Source organism: Chroicocephalus ridibundus, chromosome Z (genome assembly GCF_963924245.1).
Source record: "Chroicocephalus ridibundus chromosome Z, bChrRid1.1, whole genome shotgun sequence".
Lineage (NCBI taxonomy): Eukaryota > Metazoa > Chordata > Aves > Charadriiformes > Laridae > Chroicocephalus > Chroicocephalus ridibundus.
Genome location: NC_086316.1, coordinates 72,200,487 through 72,225,744, shown reverse-complemented (window position 1 = coordinate 72,225,744; position 25,258 = coordinate 72,200,487). Strand labels below are relative to the sequence as shown.

Here is a 25,258-nt window from a genome sequence, read left to right as displayed (position 1 = left end):
TCTCTAACTAGCCAAGATTAGGATGAGACCTAAAGCAGAGGGCGGATAATCCCGCATCTGCCTAATGCGAAGTTTCTTGCACCTTCCTCTGTCTATTAAATGTCAAAGACAGGATACTGGACCAAACAGATTTCATCTTTCATTCCACCAGTGCCATATTGCTCTGAAGGGATGCTTTGGGCTCCTTCTTGCTCATCCCTTCCTGTTTTTTTTGTGGGTTCCTCAATCTCCGCAGCTTCCCCTTGCCTGCCTCCCCCACTCCTCCCCACCCCCTCTAATCTCCACAGCGGTTTCTATATTAGTCTGAGTGGCTGGATTGGTCTCAGCCTCCATCTGGGGGGATTAAGTTTAATTTATCCTCTTAACTGAGCAACAACTTCCTCACCGAATCCTTTCCCTAGCTTCGCCTTCGCCCCAACACTTCGGTACCACTTCAGCCCCATCCCTGCCAGGCAAACAGGGAAAAAAGGAAGACAGCACGAACCCAAGTGTCAATGCCGATGCCCCCTGGGGAGCAGGGCAGCCGAGTTGGGGTCCCGCTGGACGGGAGGGGGACGACGACATCCCCTTGCGCAGGGGGAGGGCAGGGATGTGCAGGGGGGTCCCCGCTGAGGAAGGGGTGACACACCGCACCAGGGTCCCCAGTGTCGCCCCGGTGGGCAGGGCCGGCCTCTCCAGGGGACACCGCCGACGGGGGGGGTGTCACCCGTCCGGGGACCATCAGGGCCGGGTCCGGGGGCTGCGACGCCCGGCGGGGGAGGTGCCGAGCCGTGCCCAGCGCCGCCGCGGCCGCCCCACGGGCGGCGGTAATCCCATCAGAGGGCCGGACCCAGCCTCCTCCCCCCTTCCCTTCCCATCCCTTCCTTCCCTCCCCGTCCCTGCCCGGCGCGGCTGCGAGCCCCGCCGCTCCGCTCCGCGCCGGCCCCAGCCCCGCTCCCCCGAGGGGACGCCCGGCGGCGGCGGCGCCCTTCGCCCGCGGCTACCGGCCCCCCACCTCCCCGGCCCGGGCGGCGGCGGGGGAAGGCGGCGCACATGGAGGTGCCGGGCCGCTGCCACCGCCGCTGCCGCTGCCTCCTCTCCCTCCTGCTCCTGGCTTCGTGCATCGGCTGCGCGGCCGCGCCGCGGAGGAGCATCCCCCGCCGGCAAGGTAGGGCGGGCGGCGGGGCCCGGGGGGCAGGACGGGGGGAGATGAGGTGTCCTTTCAACAAAGTTTCGCGTCCCTTTAAACTGGCGTTTGCCGCAGGGGGGGAAGCTCCAGCGGGGCCGGGCAGCGGTGTCGGGGCTGCGCTGCTGCCGCCGCCGCCGGCCCCTCCTCAGCGGCCGCTGCCCCGTGAAATAACTCGTCCCCGAGCTCCGGGGAGCCCGGCGGGGCGGCACCGTCCCCGCCCTTCCCTGCAAGCCCCTGCTTTGTCCTCCCACCCGCGGGGAGGGAGAGGATGCCTAGGCGGCGGCAGGGAATGTTGCCACTGGAAGCGGTGAAGTTGCAGGATGGGCGTGCGATCGGTTTTCTCTGGCATTTTACACCCAGTGCCGATGGGTTCACTCAAGTTACAGACCAAGATCCGACTTCTGCTGCTGCGGAAGGAAGGAATTGGCAAAGATTTTGCCCGTTTTCCCTGGAGCCCGCAACCTGTGGTGTTGCGTGAGCAGAGTTGGGAGCCGGGTGAACCTCTGTGCCAGTCAGAAGTTTCCCGTCGGCAAGGCTCTGCTTTGGCTGTGGCATGTATGTGTGTGGTAGCGAATAACGTAAGTAGGAAATGTGACAGAAAAATGGCTAGGGAAGCAACAATCTAATAATAAAAAAATGCAGTTAGTCTGTACCGAGCATACTGTGGTGTCCTTCGAGGTCCTGCCTGAGCATTACCTGTGTCCGGCGGGAGAGTTCCCACGGCTGTCGTGGGGTTTTGCGCATTGATCAAGGTGGTGGTACGTGGTTCTTAGCGGTTGAAAGTTAAAAACTTGGACTCTAAGCAGCTTTTACAGCCCTCGCAGTCTGCAGCGTATGAAGCAGTAAGGTAAAATGTAAACAGTGAGGTGGGACACAGCGCGTGGTGAAGTTTGACATTCTGCATACTTAAAAAAATGTGGTGTTTAGAGAAGGTATTGACGCGCAGGGCGGTTTCAAACACTGAGACTGTCCTGGAGTGTTTGAGGCCAACACCGATTTTTATGACTAACTTCACTGGTGTCAGATCAATGGAAAATACGACAAGTTTAGTAAATTCTGCTTCAGCTCACAAAGTGTTCACAGGATCAGACCCTTTTTGTATCTATTTCACAGTCTTAAAAGATTTGTATTGCTGTTTTTTAGAATCAGTATTGTGCATTCTCTTGCGTCTGTGAGGAAAAAAAATATGTCTGTACAGTTGGAAACTTAATACTTAAATACAGCCTGAGCTTAAAGCCCTTACTGGACAGATGGCTAATTTTACTGGTCTGACCTTGTCTCTTAGGGATCTAGTCCCATGATCCTTGGTTATCATAATAGCTGCCATTAAGTACTTGAGGAAATTAGATAGACAGTAGTTGTGAATGAGATGATTAGTAGTTTGCATTAAAATACTAGATATGTGACGTTGGGGATGGAAATGTGTAAATATTTTTAAAAATTCGTCTACTGTACTGGCATACTTGTTTCCTCTTATCACAGCAGAATGATGGACCTACTAGAAATGTATATCTATGCATTAAATTAAAGCAGTTTAAAACTTGGAAACAAATTATTTGTAGTACTGTGGAGGAGATGAACTAATTTAATAACATTTTGTGTATGCTAGTTTTGTTAGCTACCATTTTATGTTTTTTTTTAACAACTTACGTTATTTCAGGTTCACTGCCTGATTCAGTCCTTCCTTTTCTACTTTTTGGCTGTAAAAGAAATAGGCAGTTTCATACAGGAAGAATTTTTTCAAAATCTGTGCAAACATTTGAAAATCCACTTGTAGCAAGATTTGAAGAGGGAAATCCCACAGACAGTTTGTGTGCAGCAGTATAGGATTTAAATCCTATCTGCATTCTGCCAAAGGCTATTGGAATTGCAGGGTTGCTTCTGAGAATCCTGTGGCTGGGTGCCCTCTGCGAAATACTGCTTACAAAACACTGAACAGGTACAGTTCCAGGTAGCTCACATCTCTGCCTTGTTCTGCAGCGTATCATGTGCTGGGCAGGTGAGAGTGCGGGGGACCTGTCATTTACTTGCACTTCCAAAAGTAGAGGGCGAAGAAGAGATAAGACAGTAGAAAGTTCTTTAAGATTTTTTTTTTTTCCCCTTTCACTTTGCCCTTTTAATAGCAATAGAAGTGAGGCTTGTACAGGAATTGTAACTGAGGTGAAAACAAAAGGTATTGAGAGGTAAGTGATAAAACCCGTTCATCTTCAATAATGGGAGCTGACTAGGAGGTCCTGTGGGTCAAAAGAAAAAAAAAGATAGTCAAATGCATCTCCATTTTTCCAAGTTTTTCATTCAGGGCTCAGCTTACAAGGATCAATTTTGTCATCCCAAGAAAGCAGCTGAGTGAGAAATCTGTCTGTGAAGTTAAAAATAAAGTATATAGTAAAATGGCCACAAATGCAACTTCTTAAACTAAACTTCGGGGGAAAAAGCTGTCGTCCTCAAATGTGAAACATCCTGATGACTGCTAAACTCATTTGAACATTTATTTACAGTTACACGATACATTTGCTGGAGACAAGGAAACAGGACGACAGACACTTTGGGAAGGGCTTAAAACAAATCTTTGGACACCTTGTGGTGAATAGCGTAGTTGGAAAGCGATTAGGCTGGGATTCTCCAAATCTTGTACTCCAGAAGTTGGCACTTGTCCACTGCTTTCACATTGTTTTCTTGCTTTTGCCTTCTGCAAAGCATAGGTTTTCGCAGCTTCTGTTTCAAGTTTCAGCCTAAAACTAGACCCCAGTTTGTTAAACTACTACTAATATAAACACAATAATGTTGGATTTTAATGGCTCTATGATTTTAGGGGATTACAGGGGAAAGAGATGACCACTTACCTGTTTTTCCATGGGTGTACTTGTTGCACTATATTGCATTGTCACTTTTTTACTATCAGAGCATGAAGTTCCAATGCCCTGTAAAATATTAAAACTGTTGATTTGGCCTGCACAGACAAAATAAAATATTAATATCTGATGCTTAGGAATTCTTTTATTTTTTATATATATATATATATATATAATGCTTGCCAACTAATATAAACAAAGAATTTGGCTTGTATTTTATCTATTTCCCAGATGTCCATAATGGTAGACATTGCTGGCTTTGTGTGTAAATGCTGGAGGAATCAGTCCAGTTAAAGTCTGAAGACCTTACAAGAGCGTAGCACTCAATATCAGGGCCAGATTTTCAAAAGAGCCCAGCTCCCTGGTCAGCCTTACAGTAAATGACTTTTTTTCCAAAGAACTTGGCACTGCAATACTTGAATTCTTTAGAAAATCTGTCTATAATAAGAGCTGCTCGATATGGAACACTTCTGAAAGTCTAGCCCTATTTAGGTAGCAAAATAGGTCAAACTACCTTGAAAATCAGGCCTACAGATAGAGAAAATATAGCATTCTTTGGGAAGAAAGGTGCTTATTTGAGTTTTTTAAATATTGCATGGATTTTTTTGGAACAACAATAGCATAAATTGTTATTTGCTGCCATAATGAATTCTGCACGTAAAGTGTGCAAGGGCGAGGTTGGTCGGCTGCTGAATGTGAAGTGTCTGAGGAAAGGAATGAGTCTGGAGCGGAACGATTCCTAACACAAGGGCTGCAGAGCTGGCAGAGACGGTGCATATCTGTGAGATAAAACTAATAAAGAAGATGTGAATAATTTATTTGGTGGAAGATTAGTATCATTCTTTTATTGTTTCAGGCATGAGCCAAAACGTGGGCTATCAGACCACACTGTTCGATGTCTTCAACACCAATAAAATCAACCAAGCACTAATTATATATGTATGTTGTTTGTCGCATTTGGGTGTAAGTTGTGTCATAATGTTGTGTGACATTTTCTTTTTGATTGGACTTGCCCTCATACCTTTGGTGCCCATCTCCTGGCAAATCCTGCCAGCACCGATCAATCCCATCAACACCTCCGACGGGTACGGGCATTCCCCTAATGCCCTCTGGGGCAGCAATGGGAATGCACTAAATTATTTCACTTGAGCACGTTACTTAGTATGTCAATGCTAATCACCCACTTTAACGTATATTTCCTCATTTTAGTTTTCTTTGCAGGAAAATGTGTTTGGTCCTTTCTGTCCTGAAATCGTTATCTTCCTCTGTAAAAGGAAACTTTCAGTGAACATTTTTCTTGGGCATCGCTTTGCTAACACCCCTTCTAAAACTGCTATACAGACTTCCACCAGTGTTCGGAAAGGTAAAATTAGCCAAGATTTTTTTTAAAATTGGTGGAATTATACCAGATATTGGGGTTTGCAGTGATGCTTTGGAGAAGAGGAGTTGTTTTGGAGCTAAGGCACCGGAGTGAGCCTTGGGAAATCCTTCTGTCCTGAGGCTGTCGCAGACTTGCTTTGAGGGTTTGCCAGTCCTTCCCGGGCCAAATTTTCAGTTTTCAGAATGGAGTTGTAGTGGTTTTGTGCTTTTATCTTTTTCTAACCATGCCACATTAGGCAGTAATAGGACTTCTGTAGGGTGCTCAGCACAGCTGTCCCCAGTTTTAGTCAGCGCTGATAGGCATTACTTTAGTAATAATACGTAGGCGAATGCCTTCATATTGCAGAAAAAAAAGCGCCCTCTTTTTCTCTGGCAGATACACAGTGACACAGGACTAGACAGGGCACAGCCCAGTGTACTGTGTGGAGTGAGCACATCTGACGATCAGATTCACCTTCTTAAACTTAATGGCAGGGAATTTGAGTGTCAGTCACCCAAAGACATCCTGAGGAGCAGGAGAGTACCCTGTTGTCTTAAAACGGAAAATTTCAGTGGATGAGTTCTCTTCAGTGCCCCACTCATCAATTAGCTGAGAGTATACTTGGGAGTTTCCCATTCCTCAGATCATGCTTATGTTGGGACTCAAATCTTATGCTTGGTTCTGCTGACATCCCTCTAATGTGGTCTTACTGAAAATAAAAAAAAAATAGGTGACTAATATTGTTGCTTCATGAGGGAAACTCAAAACGGGACTGATAGGACCTTTTCACAGTATTTCTGCCATAATGAAGTAAAACACTGAAATAAATAGCTATAGAAAGTTTTTCTCTTATTAAAAAGTTATTAAAAGATATCAAAGATGCCTGTAATCTGAGTGAATTACCATGAAGAGGTCTTTGCAGACTTTATCATTTAATATATTAAAGAGTGTGCAATTTGGTGCCATATTTATCAGTGAATGTGCAACAGTGGCCTGTGATCATGTAATAAAAGACTTTCTAAACCACAGGCACACAGGAGACTATGTTTCCTATTTGATCACTAATAAAATTTCCTAATGGTTTTCTGTGCAAACAAATGATCTGTCTCAAAAAAACCTACAAACTAAACAAAACCCCAAATGTTTTCTTCATAATTAGTCCCAACTGAAAGGAAATACATTTGGGTAAGAATAGGCAAGATTTGGTTTCCTTTCATTTTTTATTTTTAGTGAAGATGCTTCCATGTGAAAACCAAATTGGTTATTTCATATTGTGTGAACATCCAAACCACAGCAAAAGATGAACATTAGTTTTTCAGACTTTTCAGAGGCGCTGACCTGAGAACAAGCACAGCCGAATTAATCTTTGAAAGTACCTGCTTCGGGAGGGCATAAGCCACTGGAAATTGGAGGCTTAGGGGGAAAGCTCCATCACAACCAGGTAGCTAACTCAAACCTGGGTAATGGTATCGTGTGTGATGATCCATAAAACTCTGCAGGTGAGAGGTGTGTAGTGGGAAATACACCGAGTTCACACCAGTTCTTCTACCAAGCGCAGTGTAACTACACGCAGGAGTAAGGACTACTCATGAAGAAAGCTCCTCAGGACATTGGCTTTTAATGAAAAAGAAAAGCACACTATATTGACCCAGGGAGCCTTTTATTCAAAAGGAAGAGGATAGCTATGGGGCTGTGAGAGAAACCTTTTCTTCTGTTCGTGACTTGCTGTCCGTGTAATCAGATGGTCAAAATACACCAGCTTTGTTTTCTTAAAAAGATCTTTCATTCAAGCATTGCCAAAAGTTATTCTGGATAAGTTTTAGACCTAGAAGAGATAAACCATCCGCAAGTGCTAATGTATTTTGCACCTGGCTTTCTCAGCATATCACTAACTGGTGATGGGGTGTCTTTCAATTTATATATATGAATCTTATAGTTAATAAACACTTTTTTAAAAGCCAGTGCAGATAGCAGTCATGTTAAGAGTAGTTGTTCTGGGAAGGGGACACCAAGCGCTTCTGAGTTTCCCCGTGTCCTCAGAGGACAGTCAGACTGGTGTAACTCACACAGAAAGATCTCCAAGGCTGTAAGAATCCCAAGCCAAATTATTCTTCACACCTCTCTCGATTTTTAAAGTAATTTAAAATTGCAGGCACCTGTGGAAATGAAGGTACAGTCAAATACCGACACCTGTGTACATTTGGAACGTGCAATTTGAACCATCTTTCTAAATGAAGGGAAATGAGCATCTTGTGAATGTTGAGCATGCTGCTTTCAAATACAGAAATCATTCTGATCCTTCTGATGTTTCACAGGTACTATTGCACATATAAAGTTTTAAATTAGGACTGTCTTTGTGTTGCTGAGCTCAAAAATCTGAAAAAAATCCTAAGGGCAAAGATTATAGAGAATTTCACTCAAGTTAAATTCTTCCATGCATGTGAAATTGCAACAGAAGATGATTTTAGGAAAAAAACACGAACAAAACCTGTCAAACTGCAAATGATGGAAAGTAAGTGTCTAGGACCAGAACTTTTGCGGTGTAATTCGAGATAGCAGAAGCCAGAATTTGTTGGAACAGAAATGTTTCAGCTCTGTTTCATATTCTGCCTTCTAGATAATCACAGGAGAAGACAACATGTTTCTAAAAATGAGCAGGCTTTTTATGAGGATGACTATTTACAGAGATCACAGAATCACAGGAGACGGTGGCATTGCAGCTAGTGCTCAGCCACGAACACAGAGACCAACATCCTGGTGGCATTTTTGGTTCCTGTTCCACTTTCATGACATTCCCGTTCCTGCATGGACCCGTTACGTGTGTATTGCTAGTTTTCATCGTAATTGAGCAGTTATAATGGCAGCTCTATGGTATGGTGAACCATACAGTGAAGAACTGCAGCTCTTTCCATATATGTGCTAATGGACTTAGTAGGCTGAGGTGAGAATGTTTGAGCCATTTACCTCTGTGGAGTCATAAGATGTAGCGATCATGGGGAGGATGGAAGAAGAAACCTGCAGAATATAAGGGGAAGAAAGTCACCACTGGACAAAGGACTAGACAGCACCTAAAATGGGCAGAAAGGGGAAAAGAAAGAGCTGTTTAACCAACTGATGCCAAAAGAAGGGCATGGCTTGCATGCTGAAGCAGCCCTGGTAAGGGTTTGGGCCAAAGGGTTGGACTCTGCAAGTTGTGGTGGAGCAAGGAATGCTTTGAGAGGATTAGGGAGAGTTAGATACTAGCTTTGTGGACATCGTAACAGTGCCTGGGTCATTTGCTGTTGGTTCCCTTACATATTTGGTCTTTATTTATGCTGAGATGTATCTCCATGCCTCATTATCTCTTGCAGCAAAGGTTTCATCCCTCCCAGTCATTCTCCCAGGTTTCACATCCCGCTGCTTTTACTGGCTTTTTGGGTACACAGTCGTTTCCCACACTACATTAGTGCAGGGATTCAATCTATTTCTGTCACTTAATAGAGACAAAGAATTTCCTCTGTGGTTTTTACTGATACTGCTGGTGAATAGAGAGACTTGCTGACTGCAGAAGGTAGTGAAATTATCCCATTTCTTACAGAGGAACTGGGTTGGAGAAGAATTTCCTGCTCCTTGCAAAGATGCCGGATTTCTTCCTTGACCTGGCCTTCAGGAGCCTTTAATAAAATCACAGTTGCAATTGAGCCGATTTCTGAACTTGGGTTGAGATCATAACTTGAGTTAGGATCACAGTGCGGTGTCAGCCCTGGTGGATGTGCCCTCGCAGCAAAAAGGCCAGCGGCATCCTGAAGGGGTGTTGCCAGCAGGTCGAGGGAGGTGATCCTTCCTCTCTACTGAGCACTCATGACAGACATCTGGAGGGTTTGGTCCATTTCTGGGCTTCCCAGTGCAAGAGAGACATGGACATACTGGAGTGAGTACCCACAAAGAAAATTAAAGGACTGGAGCATCTTGGGGACAAGGAGAGCTCTAGGTGAACCTGCTTTAGCAGGGTGGTTGGACTGGATGATCTCTAGAGGTCACTTCCAACGCCTGCCATCCTGTGATTCTGTGCGAGGCTGAGAGGAGCCATTCAGCCTGGAGAGTAAAAGACTCAGGGGGATCTTATCAATGTATGTAAATATCTGATGGGAGAAGTAAAGAGGATGGAGCCAGGCTTTTCTCAGGGCTGCCCTGTGACAGGACTGGAGGCAATGGGCACAAGCTGACACAAAGGAAATCCCATTTAAACATAAGAAAAAACTTTTTTACAGTGAGGACTTGCACAGAGAGGTTGTGTAGTCCCTGTCCTTAGAGATATTCAAAACCCAATTCAACAAAGTCCTGTGGATTATTAAAGTCTATTGCACAGACATGCTAATACGCTGTTGCTTGTCTTCAGCTACTTTCTGATACTTAAATTAGACCTCCCAGAAACTTTTTTTTTTAGAGTTATTTGAAAACTGGTGAAGTATCCGGTGAGAAGGCAGGCAGTGCCAGGGCAGGCAGGACCCTGGCAGCAGGCAGGGTCAGCCGCAGCCCGCCGGCTGCGGGACACATCCGCAGGGACAAGGCAGGTCTGAGCCCAGCCAGGAAATCCCAAGCCAGGAAAAATATTGAGTTTAGCATTCAAGCAGCCTTGTAGGCTGGAACAGGGAGGGGTGAGCCTCAGTGCTTCCCCTTCTCCGGGACTAGGGACAGGGACCTGGCTAGCATCTTCCTCTGACAGGCCAAGATGCTGTGGAGGTGTCAGGAATTAGGGCAGCCATCCCCCAGCATGTGAAGCGCAAGCCTGGTTTTAGGGGCACAAGCACTAAATTTTGACTCGGGCTTCCAGGAATGCGCCTGAGGTTATGCAGGCGGAGTGTCTTGGTGGGGCTTTTTACAGGCATCTATAGTACATTTATACTGGAAGTGGAAAGTGCTTGCGATTAGGAGAAATAGTTCACCAAGTTATCCCAGGTGCAGGTACAGTGTATGCGCTTGTGTTGGTCAGACTCACCTCTGATTGGTAATTATTAAAAACACAAGCTTGTGAGAGTTCTCCAGAGATTGCCCTGTCTGTTCCTCTTGACAAAGGCTGGACAGGTGTAAACTCAACCTTTGCTCAGAGATAATATTGTCCCCTGCTTTTAATAACCTTCAGCACCAGGAATTCCCCAAAAGTGGTTCCAGTGCATAACCATCCACAGCCAGAAGTTTTTTTCCTATATCTAGGTCTTAAAAAAATTACGTAAAAAATCAGTTTCTGCCTTTCCTTCTCACAGCTGTAAGTCACGGTGCACTGTGCAGCGTTCCCCTCATTTCTGCCTCCCTTCTCTGCAGAGTCGGAGCCTTCCTGGGCGCAGAGCCTTGCTCTGGGGAGGAGCGTGGGGAGGGGAACGGGGCTTCCCACCCCTGCCCTTCTCTTCCGCGATCTGCAGGGCCAAGGCACGGTAGGAAAAGCCACAACAACGCCGCCAGTGGCATTGTGCCTGTTCGTTTTTAATGGGATTCACTGTGGTGCACTGTAGGTTAAGTTCTGAGCTTTGCCTCCTTCGTTCCTCTTCCTCAGGCTATAAATACCCCGGTGGCTGTCACCTCAGATGTACCTGGGGCAGATAACAGATGCTACATACTGCATCAGAAAAACATCACGTGGGTCCAATCCTGCTATTATTATAATGTTGAGGGTTTCTTGTTTGTTTTTTTTTTTCTTTTTTCATTGTGTTTATTACAGGATTTTTAAAGGGCTAACCGAGGTGGGGTTAGCCTTTCCAAAGGTTTGTGCACTGAGGTCTGGATCAAAAACCATGATGGTAGGGCCATACTACCGCAGCCTCTGCACCGGTGCTCGCGGTGGCAGTGTGCAGGTCGTCCAGCGGATTTCCTCTTGTCAGCATCTCGTGCACTGGCAGTGATAGGTCACTCGCTCAGAGCAACAGCTATCAGGATTTCTCCATTTTGTGATGTTTTCCATGTTGATGTCACTACTCAGGGTGCAGGACCAGGAGAGACCATCTGAGATTTTCCAATTTCAAGTCATCGTCCTTTGTAGTTGTTGCAGCTGGGAGATTTTTGCTCTCTTACATAGCACTGCTGGGCAGTGGGAGCTGGAAAATGCTTCAAAGAGATTAAAAGATGGCACATTTTTTTCATTTAGGATTTCCTGACCTTTGTCAGTTTGTCATGCTGTCTTCATTCCACTGTGGTGTTTGTATAATCTTGTTCAGTCTGTAAAACGAAAGGAAACAAGAAAAGACCCTAACGCTGTTTGTTGTTTTACAAATTTACAAATGTAAATTTTACAAATTTACAAATTTTACAAATTTCACTCATACTTCAGTGAGAGACTGAGTGGGCCATAATAGACTTTGTTTCAGCTCTAGGAGTGGACATACTGTTTTATTGAAAACAGCTTTTTCAATGATAAAATGCTATTTCAGTAAAACCAAGGGGTTTTTTTATGAATTGGTGAGCTGCGTTAAATAATGTTTGTAAGAAAAGAATCCAAAGGAATTTCTCTTACTGGAAAATGTTTTGTTCTGAAAACTTGAATTTAGAATTAGTTTGAATTGTCTTTCATGATGTTTTTCTGTTGCTATATCCTTCTGACATGTTAGTAGTGACAGCCATCATTTCATCAACGCATTTTTCTTGTTTCATGGGACAAAATCAGCCTGGAAAATAAGGAGTCCTTCAGCCAGTACCTCCTAGCTGTTACCCCCAGAGATTTAAAACTAAAATAATGAAATGGTTATCCCATTTCATTGGCCCATGCCCTATCATTAATAGTAGTACAGAATATGTAGTATAAAGATCTTGATTTTCCAAACCACAAACTAGTAAAGATGAAATGAACCATTTGTTTTCCTTTAAATTAATTACCATATTATTGCATGAGGATTGTATCAGTGAATTATTTGTATATTATTTCAGGACCTGCAAATACTTGTGACTACCTGCATGCCTTGAAACAGCATAAGCATCTAAAAAGGAAAGAGAAGATGAAATGCAAAATATAATTAAAATTCTAAAAGAAAATTTTCCCAGTCCTTTCAGGTATTCCATTCATGAATATTTTAAAAAATACTGTTTTCAGTTGGTATTATTTTCATCTCATTTAAAATTTAAATAGATTTTGAAATTTCCTCTAAAATAGTAGTACCAACTGTGATAAGCTTTACCCAACTTATCCAAAGTGCTTCAGATGTGAAGCTTGTGAACGTAAGAGATGTATTTCTTTTGAAGCTGTTTTTTTTCTCATAACTATTCATCACTGTAGTAAGATTTTGGGGTCACTTCATGACTGGAAGGAAGGAGGAATTCCCCTGTGTCTGCACAAGCAGTTTTCTTGCAGTAGCTGGAGGGAAGCATCATGCTGAAGTGGTTGCACCCGAGCTCTGCACGAGGCCAGCATGGTTAGTCTGGGAGGGATTAATTTGGGTGGGTGGATTAATTTGAAGTGTTCCCATTAGGTACTCAAGGTGACTCTGCTGAAAATTGCAAGGGTGTGATTGCAATTTTCACACGGAAGTGATATCTCTGCTGGCGGATTCAGTGATGGCAAGGAGCGTCCTGAGGCACTGGTACATCACTGGCTGTCCCAGGCTGGGGACCATTCCCAGGAGCCACTTTGCCTGGGGCCACCCTGATGGTAGCCTATGGGTGTTTAATTTATGGACAGGGGCTGTTGTATGTGCCAGTGGGAGCTGCAATAGAAACGACACTTGTATTGATGGGATAAGCTTTTTTACTGTTTTTAATTTGAGTTGCTTTTGTGCAGCAAAAATTGAAATAATGGTGATTATTTAAAAATGGTAAAATTTACTCCATCTTAGGGAGAGGGCTCATGTATTCTTCAGCTCACTTGGAGAGCTTATTTGGTGACTTCTTCATTGGTTTATCAGTTTTTGCATATTTTCAGAAGTACAGAACCAGAGAGATCTATAAACAAGAAACAAAATAGCTGTAAGCAGAAAAGTAAACACAACATTGTTAGCTCAACATTGTTTACCTACAGCCGAATGCTCATTAACTTTTTGTATTTGATACAAGATTTACAATGTATACTCATAATATGTGCAAGAGTGCTCTCCCTTGATTGACGGCTTGTTTGCATGGGACCAAAGTCATTGCTTCTATTACCAGTTTCATCAAAACATTTTGGACAATATCAAACTTTCTGTGCCTGACGGGCCAGGAAGGAGAATGACTGTGTTTGCACAAAATGTCTTAAATTTAATTTTTTTATAAATTGATTCCTTGTTCTTTATGATCAGGGCTAATCTCCATGCCTTCTTAGGTATTCACCAGATCCAACTGCAGAGGACATTTGCAGGTGGGATCAACACTGAGGCAGATCTTCAGAGTATGTACAAATATATAGTATATGGCACCTCCCTTGCCTGCAGGCTCCCATCCATCGGGCTGCAGAGGGGAGTAGGCTCCGCTGTGGTTTTGCACAGTGCATGATGCTACCAGATTAACAGAGCTTTCATGCTGAATTTTGAGAAGAGAGTTTTTTCTGACCTGAATCGTAGGAGGAACTACGAATATCTGAAGAGTTTTACCCTTGAAAACTATTTTTATATTTTATAGTCTAAACATGACCTTTGACATAAAGAAATACGTGTTTAGACCAGTTTTAATATCCATTTTTAGTGTGTGTAATACACGATGTTCTGTAAAATCTTGCAAAATACCTCAAGCACACATTTATCTCAAAATAATTTGTTAGTAAAACCGCAATATGTATGGCAACAGTAGTGATCAGCTAGCAAAGCGCTTTGACATAGTGTTGCAGCATGACTGTTCCAAAGCCGTGACATCTCCTGCATCTCAGTGGCATAAACATGGCTTGTGTCAGATCGTGGAGTCACTTTGTCATGGCTCCAAAGGGAAAGGCCAGTCCAAAAATGGACATTTTTTACTTTCTGTTGGGTTGTGTGAAATTCGGACTCTGGCAACGAGAAGTGACTCCGAATCCCCAGATGCACATCAATAAGCTGCGGAGTCAGGAGAGGTGACAGCGTAGGACTGTGGGGACAGGCACACCACATGACATGCCTTGCCCTCTCTCCCCCCACAAGAAATAATGGTGTGCATGGGACAGGGATGGCCCAGATTTCCTTTTCCTCTTGGCTCCTGGGTTAAGCAGGAGGCAGCGCGGTGCCCGGCAGGGTGAGGATCCAGTGTGCTCCCCAAACCATCGTTTGACAGCTGGGGAGGGCGAAGACAGGGCTGAGCGCTGGTGGAGTTTACACCTGCTTCCCAAGCATACCTCCTGCCACCATCTTCGCTGCGAGAGGGAAATTCCCTGACTTCTGTTGAGGATTAAACATGGAGGATGGAAACACAGACCTCTGCAGCTCCTCGCTCTCATTTTCCCTGGCTTAAGTTAGTATTTACTCCTCCAGTGACAATTTATGGGCCGGTGTAACTGAGGTCAGTGTTTGGCTCTCTGTGGCTCTTTCATCATCTGCAAACTGAAGATAGTGGTGTTTAGTAGGGTTGGGTGAATAATTCATGGCGTGGCTCCTTATTAAACAGATGTTGCCTCTCTGTTTGCAGATAGTCTGCAAATGGATTGCATTTTTTTTTTCAAATTTATTTGTTGTTCCAGATTATTCACCAAATACTTCCTGTAAATACTTTTATTGGCCTCTAGTGCATTCAGAATATGAATTTGAAGCCTGTCTTATATGAGTATTTGTCATTGCCGGTTAAAATTTGTTATTTCAGCCACTGTGCCTCCCAGCAAACTTGTCTCATAGAGCCTCTCCAGAAAGTAATACAAGGGTAGAATGAATACGCTAAGTGTGAATGTTTAGTGGTTTTTTTTTCTTTTCCTTTACTCCTGTTGCAGCTGTAATATTAAACTGCCTCACTGGGTGTTGTGAAGATTGGAAAGATGTTTTCTGAAGGTAAAATGCTGCTTAAGTAGATAGCGATACCCCAGCCCCAGCTGCTCTTCCCTGCCTCTCCTTTCGGTAGCAGGTGGTACCTGGTGGTGTATGGTCCAGCTACTGCTCGTGCAGGTGAGCACGAGAGGTGGAACTCTGCTATCCTCAGAGCCCCTGCACCCAGCAGGGATCCGTGCGTCTAAGTCAGTGCTAATAAAGAAAATGGGTGAGAGGCCAGAGAGCAAGTAGCATGGCATGGTTTGGCTCTCACTCCGTATGGTGCAACTCCTTTCTCCCTTCCCCAAAAGATGTCCTTATTGACTTACGGACATGGTTTGTGAGCTGAGCTATCCTCCAGACCATTCCTGGGAGACTTTCCCAGGAAGCTGAACCTGTGCCCACAGACTGTACAGGCAGTATGGATGCGTGGATGTCCCTGTCTTTGGGTCCTGGGTAGTTCCCAGCATCTCAGGAGTATGTTTAAAATCCCACGGTTGCTCAGTGGCATTGCTCAAAGCACTGTGTAGTTATTTGTTTACTTGAAGATCCATTTAGGACAAGCTCAGCTCCTTCCCTGGTAGGTAAGGGAGGGAAGGTGCTGGTGGTATCCCTGGAAAGGGGTTGTGAGAGGATTGCAGCTCCATGTTTTAGCCTCTGGGAGTCTGGCTGGTGACTTGTGTTCACAGAGTATGAGGCTTTTAGCGGAGACTTAATTCTCCTGCATGCTCCCATTAACTAAGGTTAGATCATTGCAGGTTATGAGGTCAATATATGCAGGTAGAGCCCTAAGTATGTTTTTTCTCCTTAATGTGTAGGTGCACCCCTGTCCTGTTACAGCTACAAAAACTTCTCAGGAATAATAGACCATTAGTCTCCAGAATTTCTTTGACACTGAACTGATAAGAAAGATCTTTGGGGCGTGCAGAAAATAAAAACCTCTAGCATACAACAGGTAGTCCTTTTTCTGAAGGTATATTATGTGGTGTTTTTTTATCCCCCACTGTATTGTTTCAGCAATAAAAGGAAAAAAGTTAAAAAGTTCTTGGTGGGGAGCCCATCGCATGCAGTCCTTGCACAGGAGACAGTCCCCTTGGAATTTTTTTAGGCAAGAATGGCTGAAGCTTCAGGTTTAGGGACCAAATGGTGAGAGAAGTTAGGGTCTCTTAAATGCCTTTTATGTATTTGTCCTGTCATGATTTCACATAGCACCGTCCAAGATTTATTTTAGTGTTGTAGAGAAATAAATAGCTGAAAGGAGCAGGAAAACAGAGTCACCGGTGTTAACCGCGAGGTGTGGATGCTGACTGGCCACACTTGCTCACTCAAAATAAGAAATATAAACCAGAAAGTTTCCTAGCGGTGGGAAAATGCAGCGCCAGTTTGAAAAGGACCAGAATGTCAGTTCTGCTCTTGTTTCAACTACTCAGGTATGGGTGCTGATCAATACTGAGTAGAGTTTGTAAGCTGTTGTCTTGTATTTAGCTTCAAATCAAATATGTTGGTGGAAGTGACAAGTGTAAATCTGATGTAGGCTTGCTTCACATCTAAAAATGACCTTTACAGTAGCTTGTTTTCACTTGATATTTTGTCAGAGCTAGCGGAAAAAAATGGGGGGGAGGGGGGGTAAGGTTTCCTTAGCCTTTACTTAAAATTGTCATAGGTAAGGGCATGCAAAAAACTAGGTATAGTAGAATTGTCACCTTGAAAAAAATGAAGTTGTTGTTAAACTGCTTGAATCAGTTCTCTGTTACTGTTGTTTGTTAGGCGGGTTTGGTTTCAAGAGCACGGACGATGTTGGTTTGGAGAGGTTGAATTAAAAATCTTGCTTGGGCTACAGAGCAGACACTCTCCTCCGCCTGCCCTTTCTCAGGCAGTAAATGCAGTTGCTAACACGTTACTAGAGACGTGGAGCTCAGGGTTTCCTTCTTCTCCAGCCTTTTTTTTTTTTTTTTTTTTTTGCAGTAGTTGAATTAGGCATTGTAGTGACATGCCAACCTGTACCATGGGAAGAGGAGATGGATAGGTGCTGTAAGACCAGTATAGCCATATAAAAATAACCTCCTCCCACTGCAGCTGTTGAGAGACGGGGTTGATCGTGGCAGCACTGAAAGCATGATGGCAAGAGATCCCATTGCCATAACCTGGAGAGGGGCATGTGGCACCTGAGGGTTCCTTTGTGCTCTTCTCATCAGGCTAAACTTGCTTCGTACTGAAATCATTGCCCTTTCCATCCATAGCTGTCATGAAGGGGTGGAGGTTGCAGGGCCAGTGGTGACTGGAAGACCTTGTGGCCTGTGAAGGGGGTCTCTTGGCCTGTGCCAAAACAGCAAAGGGCTGAAGAGAAGGCATGCTTTGGGTTTGGTTTGGTTTTCCTCACACCAGGGTATTGCTGTTGGACGTGAAGCCTGGGGAGGAGGGGGATGAGGGGGAGGCTGAAGGTGTCCATGAGGTGTCCTGAGCTGATCAACAGGTTCTTGTCCCCCTTCACCCCCTCTCTCTTGGTGTCCCACCACTACCTTGGAAGGCAGAGGTGGAGAGGTAAAAGGTGCACCCAAGTCAAATCTGAGCAGTGGGCTATGTTTGACAGTTTGGAATGAGGGCAGCACAGGTCTGTTCTTCTTCAAAGCCATACCTGCCAGGAGGCTAAAGGAGAGGTTTTGTGCCCTATGGCTTCTTATGCAGTGTCATTTTGTTTTCAGCAGATAGGCTGGGACCTCCTCTCGATATACTGCTGGATTCACTGAACTGCACAGCGTTCAGCGTGCAATGGAGGATGCCAAAGCAGCATGCGAGCACCATCACGGGATACACAGTAAGTGATCCTCTGTGCTGCTGGTAGAGGACTGCAATACCCTACATGGCCTCAGACTATACATGTGGCATGGAGGAGCAAGCAGGAGAGCCTGCTCTCATAACAAATGGTACCATTGCTCAGAAAGTGGCCAGGGGACAGTGCGCTTGGACGGATTGAGCTGTAACTTTAAGAAACAAGCAGTTCATATTTTAGCAGCAAGCTATGATGGGAATTTGGGTTGGATGCCAAGGGCTTGCAGTGGATATAGATTGCTTTTCTGTTGTGGTTTTTATGCAAGGATCTCTGCAGCTGGTAAAACAGTAAAGTAAAGCAGAGCAGGTCGATATTACACTGTGCAAATGAAGGGACATGCACGGTGATTTCAGGACTGTTCAGGTCCTTTGACGTGTACTTCCCGAGGATTGCTTTAGCAGGAATAGCTTTTCCAAACTGCGCCTCTAAACCTTCCCAGAGTGGCAGCAGGTACAGGGGAAGGGGGGGTTTCATGGCATCTCTTCCCCGATAGATACTGTACTGCTTAGCACCCCTGGGAGCACAGCCACAGCCTTAAATATCAAAAGTGACTTTCCTTTATTACCCCCTACCTCAGTGGTGAATTTCCCTTAAAGAAGTTGAGTGATTTTCCTGTTTTAGCCAGAAAACGTATAGGGGAAGCTCGGACCCCCTCCAAGCCTTTGACACGTTACCATCTGCCTGTTTGGCAAAAAACAGAATAGCTAGTCTTTAGGGTACTGTGGTTTTGTGTGCAAGCGGAAAAACAATGAACACTAATCTGTCATTCATTCATTTTTATCAGGTATTGCTTTAACAGGTATTCCATGGTCGTGAAACTCCGTTCCAGAATGGAAGTTAGTCGATGGGAAATTAGGACCAAAAATGTGGGATATTGACTAGAAATTGTTGTTTTCCCCTTCAACAAAAAGACAAATAGCAGTTGTTTTTGCTAGCATTTTCTGTGAAAGGATTTGAAATTTCCAGAAAAAAAATAATCTGAAACGCACTTTTATGTAAAAAGGTGGGAAGCAGAAAACTCGTGACTATCAAAATTTTTATTAACATACACTGAAAGAGGGAGAAAATTCCCTGCAATAGGTATTTCTGGTACACATGCCTCTTCATCCCGTGGTCTTGTAAATTACACAAATGCAGCTCAGCTGCAGGGTTGTTTTTATTGTTAGGAAAGTGCTTGTAGTCTAGGACACTGAGAAGCACTTGCTGTGTCCAGAACCTGCCCCAGCCGGGGCTCTGTGTGTAGTTGGGTCCATTCTTCTGCGTGCAAACAGAGGTGCAGTGAGGAAGTGGCTTTTCTATAAGCCATGATATTTTTCAAACAGTTGCAATACGTTATAGTCACAAATCATAAATAGTTTTCACTGTTCATGCAGGAGATCAAGCATCTGAACCCTAGTTTATTTTTAAGCCTTGAGCTCATGTGTGGCATGATAATAAAATCAATGACAAACAGCACTGATAGTGCTGTACCTGAACCATCTTCACTTCATCTTACTTCTTGACCCTTGACATCTCAGGGTCTCTGTGCACAGAAAAGCAGGCTCTCCCTGTCTCACTAGTCCCCAGTACACGGCAACAGACTGGAGGGAGATTTATGATACAGCAATTTTTGTAATGACATAACCATGTAATGTCAGTATCTTCCTTATATGAAGTGAAATGCCCAACTTGTGAAGACCAGTTCCACAAATCTTTAGCTGTCCATGCTTACCATAGCCAAATGATGCACAATTAAAGTTGTCAGTTGAAGTCTGCCTGAAAAGCTAGGCTGTGTTTCACATCAGTTCACACTGTAAGATGGTGTCCTTTGGTCATACTGACAACTTCTAGCAAACAGGGAGGGAATGTTAAAGGGTGTTAGCTTTCCATGGATTTGAAAAGGTGGGGGATCATAGGCTCAAATGCTGTCCACAGTGTGATACCAATGCACTTGTTTTTAAGTCATTCTGAAGCATTGAGTTATTTCTTTAACCGGCTTGACTATATCTTCTTCCTAAGGTCTTTTACTCAGAGGTTGAAGGTGACAAAGCAGTTAAACAGCTCTCGCACAATGTTCCCCTGAGTTTGGATATGCTTAGCATGGTGAGTATTTCTTTTCATCAACAGTCAAAATGCTGGAGCGGAGCTTGCAAGTGGGAACTTGCCACTGTCTACTTGTTGCTGGTTTGTGAATTATGCTGAGGATCCAAGCCCCAGATCTGCTTTGGGTATTGAGCAAAAGGAAATCACAATGTTTTTCTGTAATTCAGCCAGTGTGATACACTTTTGCTCCTTGTTGTTTGACTAATTTATCATGTAAAACCGCTGGGACTTGCTTGCGTCTTCCTAGTACTGACCTTTGGCGTCTACTAAAATAGAACTTTTAATTTTGAATATGAATTTTCTGTGCACTTCCACACATGCAAGGGGAATCAGGCGACTCTATGCACAGTTAGAGCTGCAATATCAGTGTGTGTGTGTTGCAGTGTCTGACAGAGGTACGTGTGTGAGTTAAAGGAGACACAAAGTTTTCAGTGCATTTTTGTCTCTGTGTGAGACTGTGGCCTCCTGAAATACTGAATTTAATAGTGCTGCTTTAGTTGTATTTGTGCAAGTCCATGTCCTAGAAAATTCCCTGAGCTTCGGGGGTTTTTTGTTCTTGAAAGCACTAGTTTTCCTCCTTCCTTCCCATTTTCCCCCTTTTCTTTAGTTCTGTTTTTCATTTTGTCTCTCCTTTGCTTTCTTACTTTGCTGTATTTCACTATCCCCTTCTATTTCCTCCTTCCCTTTTCCTGTCCAGTTTCCTCTTCCTTTTCCATTTGCGGATGAGCACCGCCCATCCTCTTCTGCTGCATGGCTGAGCAATTAGTGCCGAGATGAAAGCAATTCCTCCATGCCGCTGGATGATTTTAATACTGTCTGCTTTTAAAGGTTTTTCTCCAAAACTGCCAGTGCTTTCTCAACGTGGAAAGGCTGCTCTTTGAGTTCAGCAAGGCAGGAACAGAGACTTCCCAGCCTCTGCCTGGGCAGAGAGGGACGGATTGTGGCAGGTTGGGTGCTGGGACAGGAACAGCCTCGCACCATGCTCTGCAAAGGGCAGCCTGCCCACGAGACAGCAACGTTACCAGCACAGGAATCAAAGGCTCACGCTTGCACACAGAGGGGCATTGCAGGCTTTCCTGTCTTTATTTGGTGATCCTTCTTCACATTTCAATTTTTTCCTCCTTTCTTTTCTGCTCATCTTCATTCTCCTTTATTTCCGCACCCCTCTTCCTTCAGCCTTCCCGCCTGACGTTCGGTGAAATGCATTCACTGGTATTTCCCGATCCCTGCTGGGCAGTGCTCAGAAACCTTCCCCGTGAGAAGCGTGAGTGAGAGGGATGCTCAGATTTCCTGCAGTTTTCTGTCACTCTGGTTGTCAGTTCTGACTTATGCAGGTTTCTGGGATCACGGTGAATGAAAGAATGTTGTTGCTGTGATGTATTATTTCTTTATTTATGTATTATTTTCTCCCCTCTGATCTTTATCGCTATATTCTTCACTTGCTGTTTTTCCCCCCAAACACATTCTTGCTCCTAGTGCCAACAGCACGTTGTTTTTTTATCTTAATCCTGACAGCAATAGTTCTTACTCACTGGGAGAACAGAATCTGTACCCCAGTACTCATGCAGATGAGTAACAGCCACATAGACTACTATATGCTGCAACATTGGCCTTTTTTAAATTCCTTGACCCGTTATTTATGTGGTTTTGCCATCACTTTTTAGTATGTTACTTCATTAACAGGTCCTATTTTGCTTTTTCCCAGGGTCAACTTGAAGGACAAGCCATTTTTGTAAGTATTGCTTGACATGAAGCTTGGTCACAGCTGTGATTTAAAATGAAATTGAACATTCCTGACCTGGTCTTTGCACAGATTCACACACAGAAGTTGATCTCAAATGTTGATTCTACTTAGCACTCACACAGGATCTTTTTTAGTGGCGAATAGTAACTACAGCTCAAAATCCAGAGGTGACGAAGGTGGGCACAAGAGGTACAGCAGCTCCCTTTTTAGCAATGGATAAACTTTTCTCTCAGTCGTCAAAAGTATTTATGGATGTCTTGTTTTGCTGGAGTAAATGTGTGCAAAAAAATGAGCTATATCCAGGCAGTGAGGACTTACAGGGGACAGGGACAGCTGCGTAGTCAGACACACAGTGACAGGGAAGAACAATGTCTGGCAGTGGAAGAGGAGACGGAGAGGGAAAAACCCGAGCCAGGCCAGCAAGAGCCGAGGAGGAGGAGCGTGGGAAGAGGCCAGCCACGCAACGCCTGGGAGGAAGGAGTGGGAGACTAACAACTCGTATAGAACAGGTTTGAAAGACATACCAGCCCTCTTAATGGCTTTGCAGCTGGTGAATTATTCAGATTAATTATTTCCAGTCCTGTACTCAGTCCAGTCTGCTTCCTATGAGCAGTAAATGGATTTGGTTTATTGTGAGGGGGGAAGCAAGCAGGAGGTGCTCGGGTTTGGTAGGATAAGGGCAGCAATTTCAGTGTTTAACCGAACTCCCTAATGTCAACAACCTCTTGCAAACTTTTTTTTTTTTTCCTGAGAGCTATTTTAGGAATGGAGAAATCCCACAAAGCTGGTGGTTCTCACACAGCTTTCATGGTCTGAATTAAGGGAGGTTTGGTTGGACCGTAGGAGGCCGATGTCCGGATGAGACCTTGGGATGTGCTTGAACCAGGACTATCTGGTTCAATCCCAGCTGAGTTGAGTCTGGATTATGGCATTTCAGAGTTGAGGTTCCATCCTGGGCCCTTTTTTTCTGCTTGATAAAAATAACACTTCTGAGGGGTACTTGTGGAGAAGTATGACTGACTGGGATTAATCAGCTCCCAGCTGTCATTAATCCTCAGGAAGCGGTGTTCTCACTGAAATGCTTTCTGTTATATTCATACCAAACTCAACAGAAATCTGCAATAGTTTTGTGGTTAAGTTTGCATAGTTCATGTTTCTGTCACTAAGCCTGCTCTCCTGGTGCTGGGCACGACCCCGCCGCTTTCTCAGAGGCTTCTCTGGACCATGCGAGACTGTCGTAGCTGAACTGGGCCTGTTTCTGTGTGTGCGTGTGTGCATGTGCCTGCACGTTAACAAAGCAGATAAAGTATTATAGCTGTGTTATATCATCTTATAATAGAGAACGTGTAAGTGAGAGCAGCCAGGAGAAACACAGATGCAGTACAATTTAATAAGGCAGTTGTTCTACTGGGTGTAATATTCAGGAAGCCGAGCACAAATATTAAAAAAAGAAGAAAAAAGGCAAGAAAAATTATTAGACTTTAAAGGTGGGAGGTTTTAGGTCAGGCGCGGAGCCATGGTGAGCAATAGTGCTCCCTATCAAGTCACACACACCAGTACAAAATGGGGAGTCACCATGTGAGACCAGTAGTGCAGGGAAGGAGTTGTCAGGGGATCAAGTGTCATTAAACCCAGCTCAGTTTCTGCAGCTCCGTTGTAATCCAGGGGGTTTGATGTTTTTTTGGATTCAAACAAAACCAAACAAAGCAGAAAACAGGTTTTCTTTGGAAAATAATTTGTAATCCTGGTTTCCGTGAGACGGTTTACTGTGCAGCCTCCCACGCAGTTTCAACACAACTTGGAGGGAGGGCAAGCAGTGTGGCAGGGCTGGGAGGGATACACGGTTTCTATGGACCCCTGACTCCTCTACCACAGAAAAGGCATTGTATTGCTTCACCCCATTCAAGAATGGGAGATTGTAAAGAAAATGCCAAATGCCATTTTGCAGGGTTTTAGCAGGCGTGTTGTGTAAGACAAGAAAGTGAGGTTGGTGCCTAGTAAAGCCTCATTGACAATGTAATGTCCAGTTTGGAGTATCATTCTTCAAAATGCAGAGGCAATCTGAGTGGAGAGAAAGACTACCAAAATGATGGGGAGCTAATTCTTCTACGTACCACCTAAATTCCTTATCTGTGAGGCCACAATGTCTCTTCTGGGATGATGAAAACTTGGGTTTAAGACCCTTCTCCTAAATAAAAGCGAAAAAAGAGATGAAATATGTACTCACAGGCCCGTGGACAGTGAGGTACAAGGAAATGTGTTCCTTCTTCACAATCTCATTTGAAAGTGTTCTGGTGGGAGGTGGGTATTCCCTGATATTGCCGTGGGTATCTTAATGATGTCCTGAATCTTTACCTATTCACTAATGGCTTGATCCTAGAAGATTAGAAGACACTTGATCTCAGAGATACCCACTGTATGTCCAACAGCTATGTTCGTGGAGAGGACATTGTCAGGAGAGGCCGTGTGTGTAAGGCAAGAGAGCACCATGAGGTTTTGAGGGTACATGTATTGAACTTACATACCTGAGAAGATATTAGGATTTAGGTCGTGGAACACGTTACCCAGGGAGGTTGTGGATGCCCCATCCCTGGAGGTGTTCAAGGCCAGGCTGGATGAGGCTTTGAGCAGCCTGGTCTGGTGGGAGGTGTCCCTGCCCAGGGCAGGGGGGTTGGAACTAGGTGGTCTTTAAGGTCCCTTCCAACCCGAACCATTCTGTGATTCTGTGATTCTGTGATTCTATGATTCTATGGTCTTGACTGGCCTTGCAGTCAATGAGATTCATTCTGTTTAGTTTATTGTAGACGTGGGTCTGGAGGTAGTAGTATGAAGCAAGTACATCAATATCTCACTCTCTGCAGTAGCCAAGAGGTGAAAGCAATAAGACAGATAATGAAGGTTGAGACAGATAATGAAGGATTTTTTTTTTTCTCATAAGAATGAACTTAATAAAGAGGGATTTTACTTTTTTTTTTACCCCAGAGGGATTTCTGGGCCATTACTTTTCTAGCATTCTTATCATCTCTCTCACATGAATCCAGATCATTCAAGCAGATCAAGGGTGAATGATAGAAAAACAGGATAATGGTCAGGTGGTCCATGTTAATAGGAAATCAGTGACGGAGCTCCAAAACCGCAGCTAGAGAAATGACAGACGGCAGGGTGTTGCCAAACAATGTTGTAGTAATAACATAAGTTCCCCAAAGAATAGAAAGGCAGAGGTTGTCCAAAAGACCGTCATAAGGAAATTTAGCAGTTAATAAAATTTTGGGATTGTTTACTATTTTACTGCAACTGGAAATGGAGATTAAAAGTCCGTTTCAGCGTGAAGAGACAGTAGATCTCTGCATTTTCACATGCGCTGT

The 25,258-nt window shown here is 44.3% G+C and overlaps 1 protein-coding gene across 3 annotated transcripts in view; it reads left to right on the top strand.

Annotated features, from left to right (window-relative positions):
• Positions 1-874: 874 nt before the first annotated feature.
• Positions 875-25,258, top strand: part of EGFLAM (EGF like, fibronectin type III and laminin G domains) — a 74,023-nt gene continuing 49,639 nt past the window's right edge. The window contains exons 1-4 of one of the 3 annotated variants that reach the window (XM_063320846.1): positions 875-1,147; positions 17,943-18,052; positions 20,066-20,149; positions 21,855-21,881. In XM_063320846.1, coding sequence (XP_063176916.1) covers positions 1,033-1,147; positions 17,943-18,052; positions 20,066-20,149; positions 21,855-21,881 — 336 coding nt within the window. In that variant the 5' untranslated portion in view covers positions 875-1,032. Of the gene's footprint in view, positions 1,148-1,488; positions 1,724-17,939; positions 18,053-20,065; positions 20,150-21,854; positions 21,882-25,258 lie in introns of those variants that run through there. The other 2 variants (XM_063320844.1, XM_063320847.1) reach the window with 2 other exon arrangements.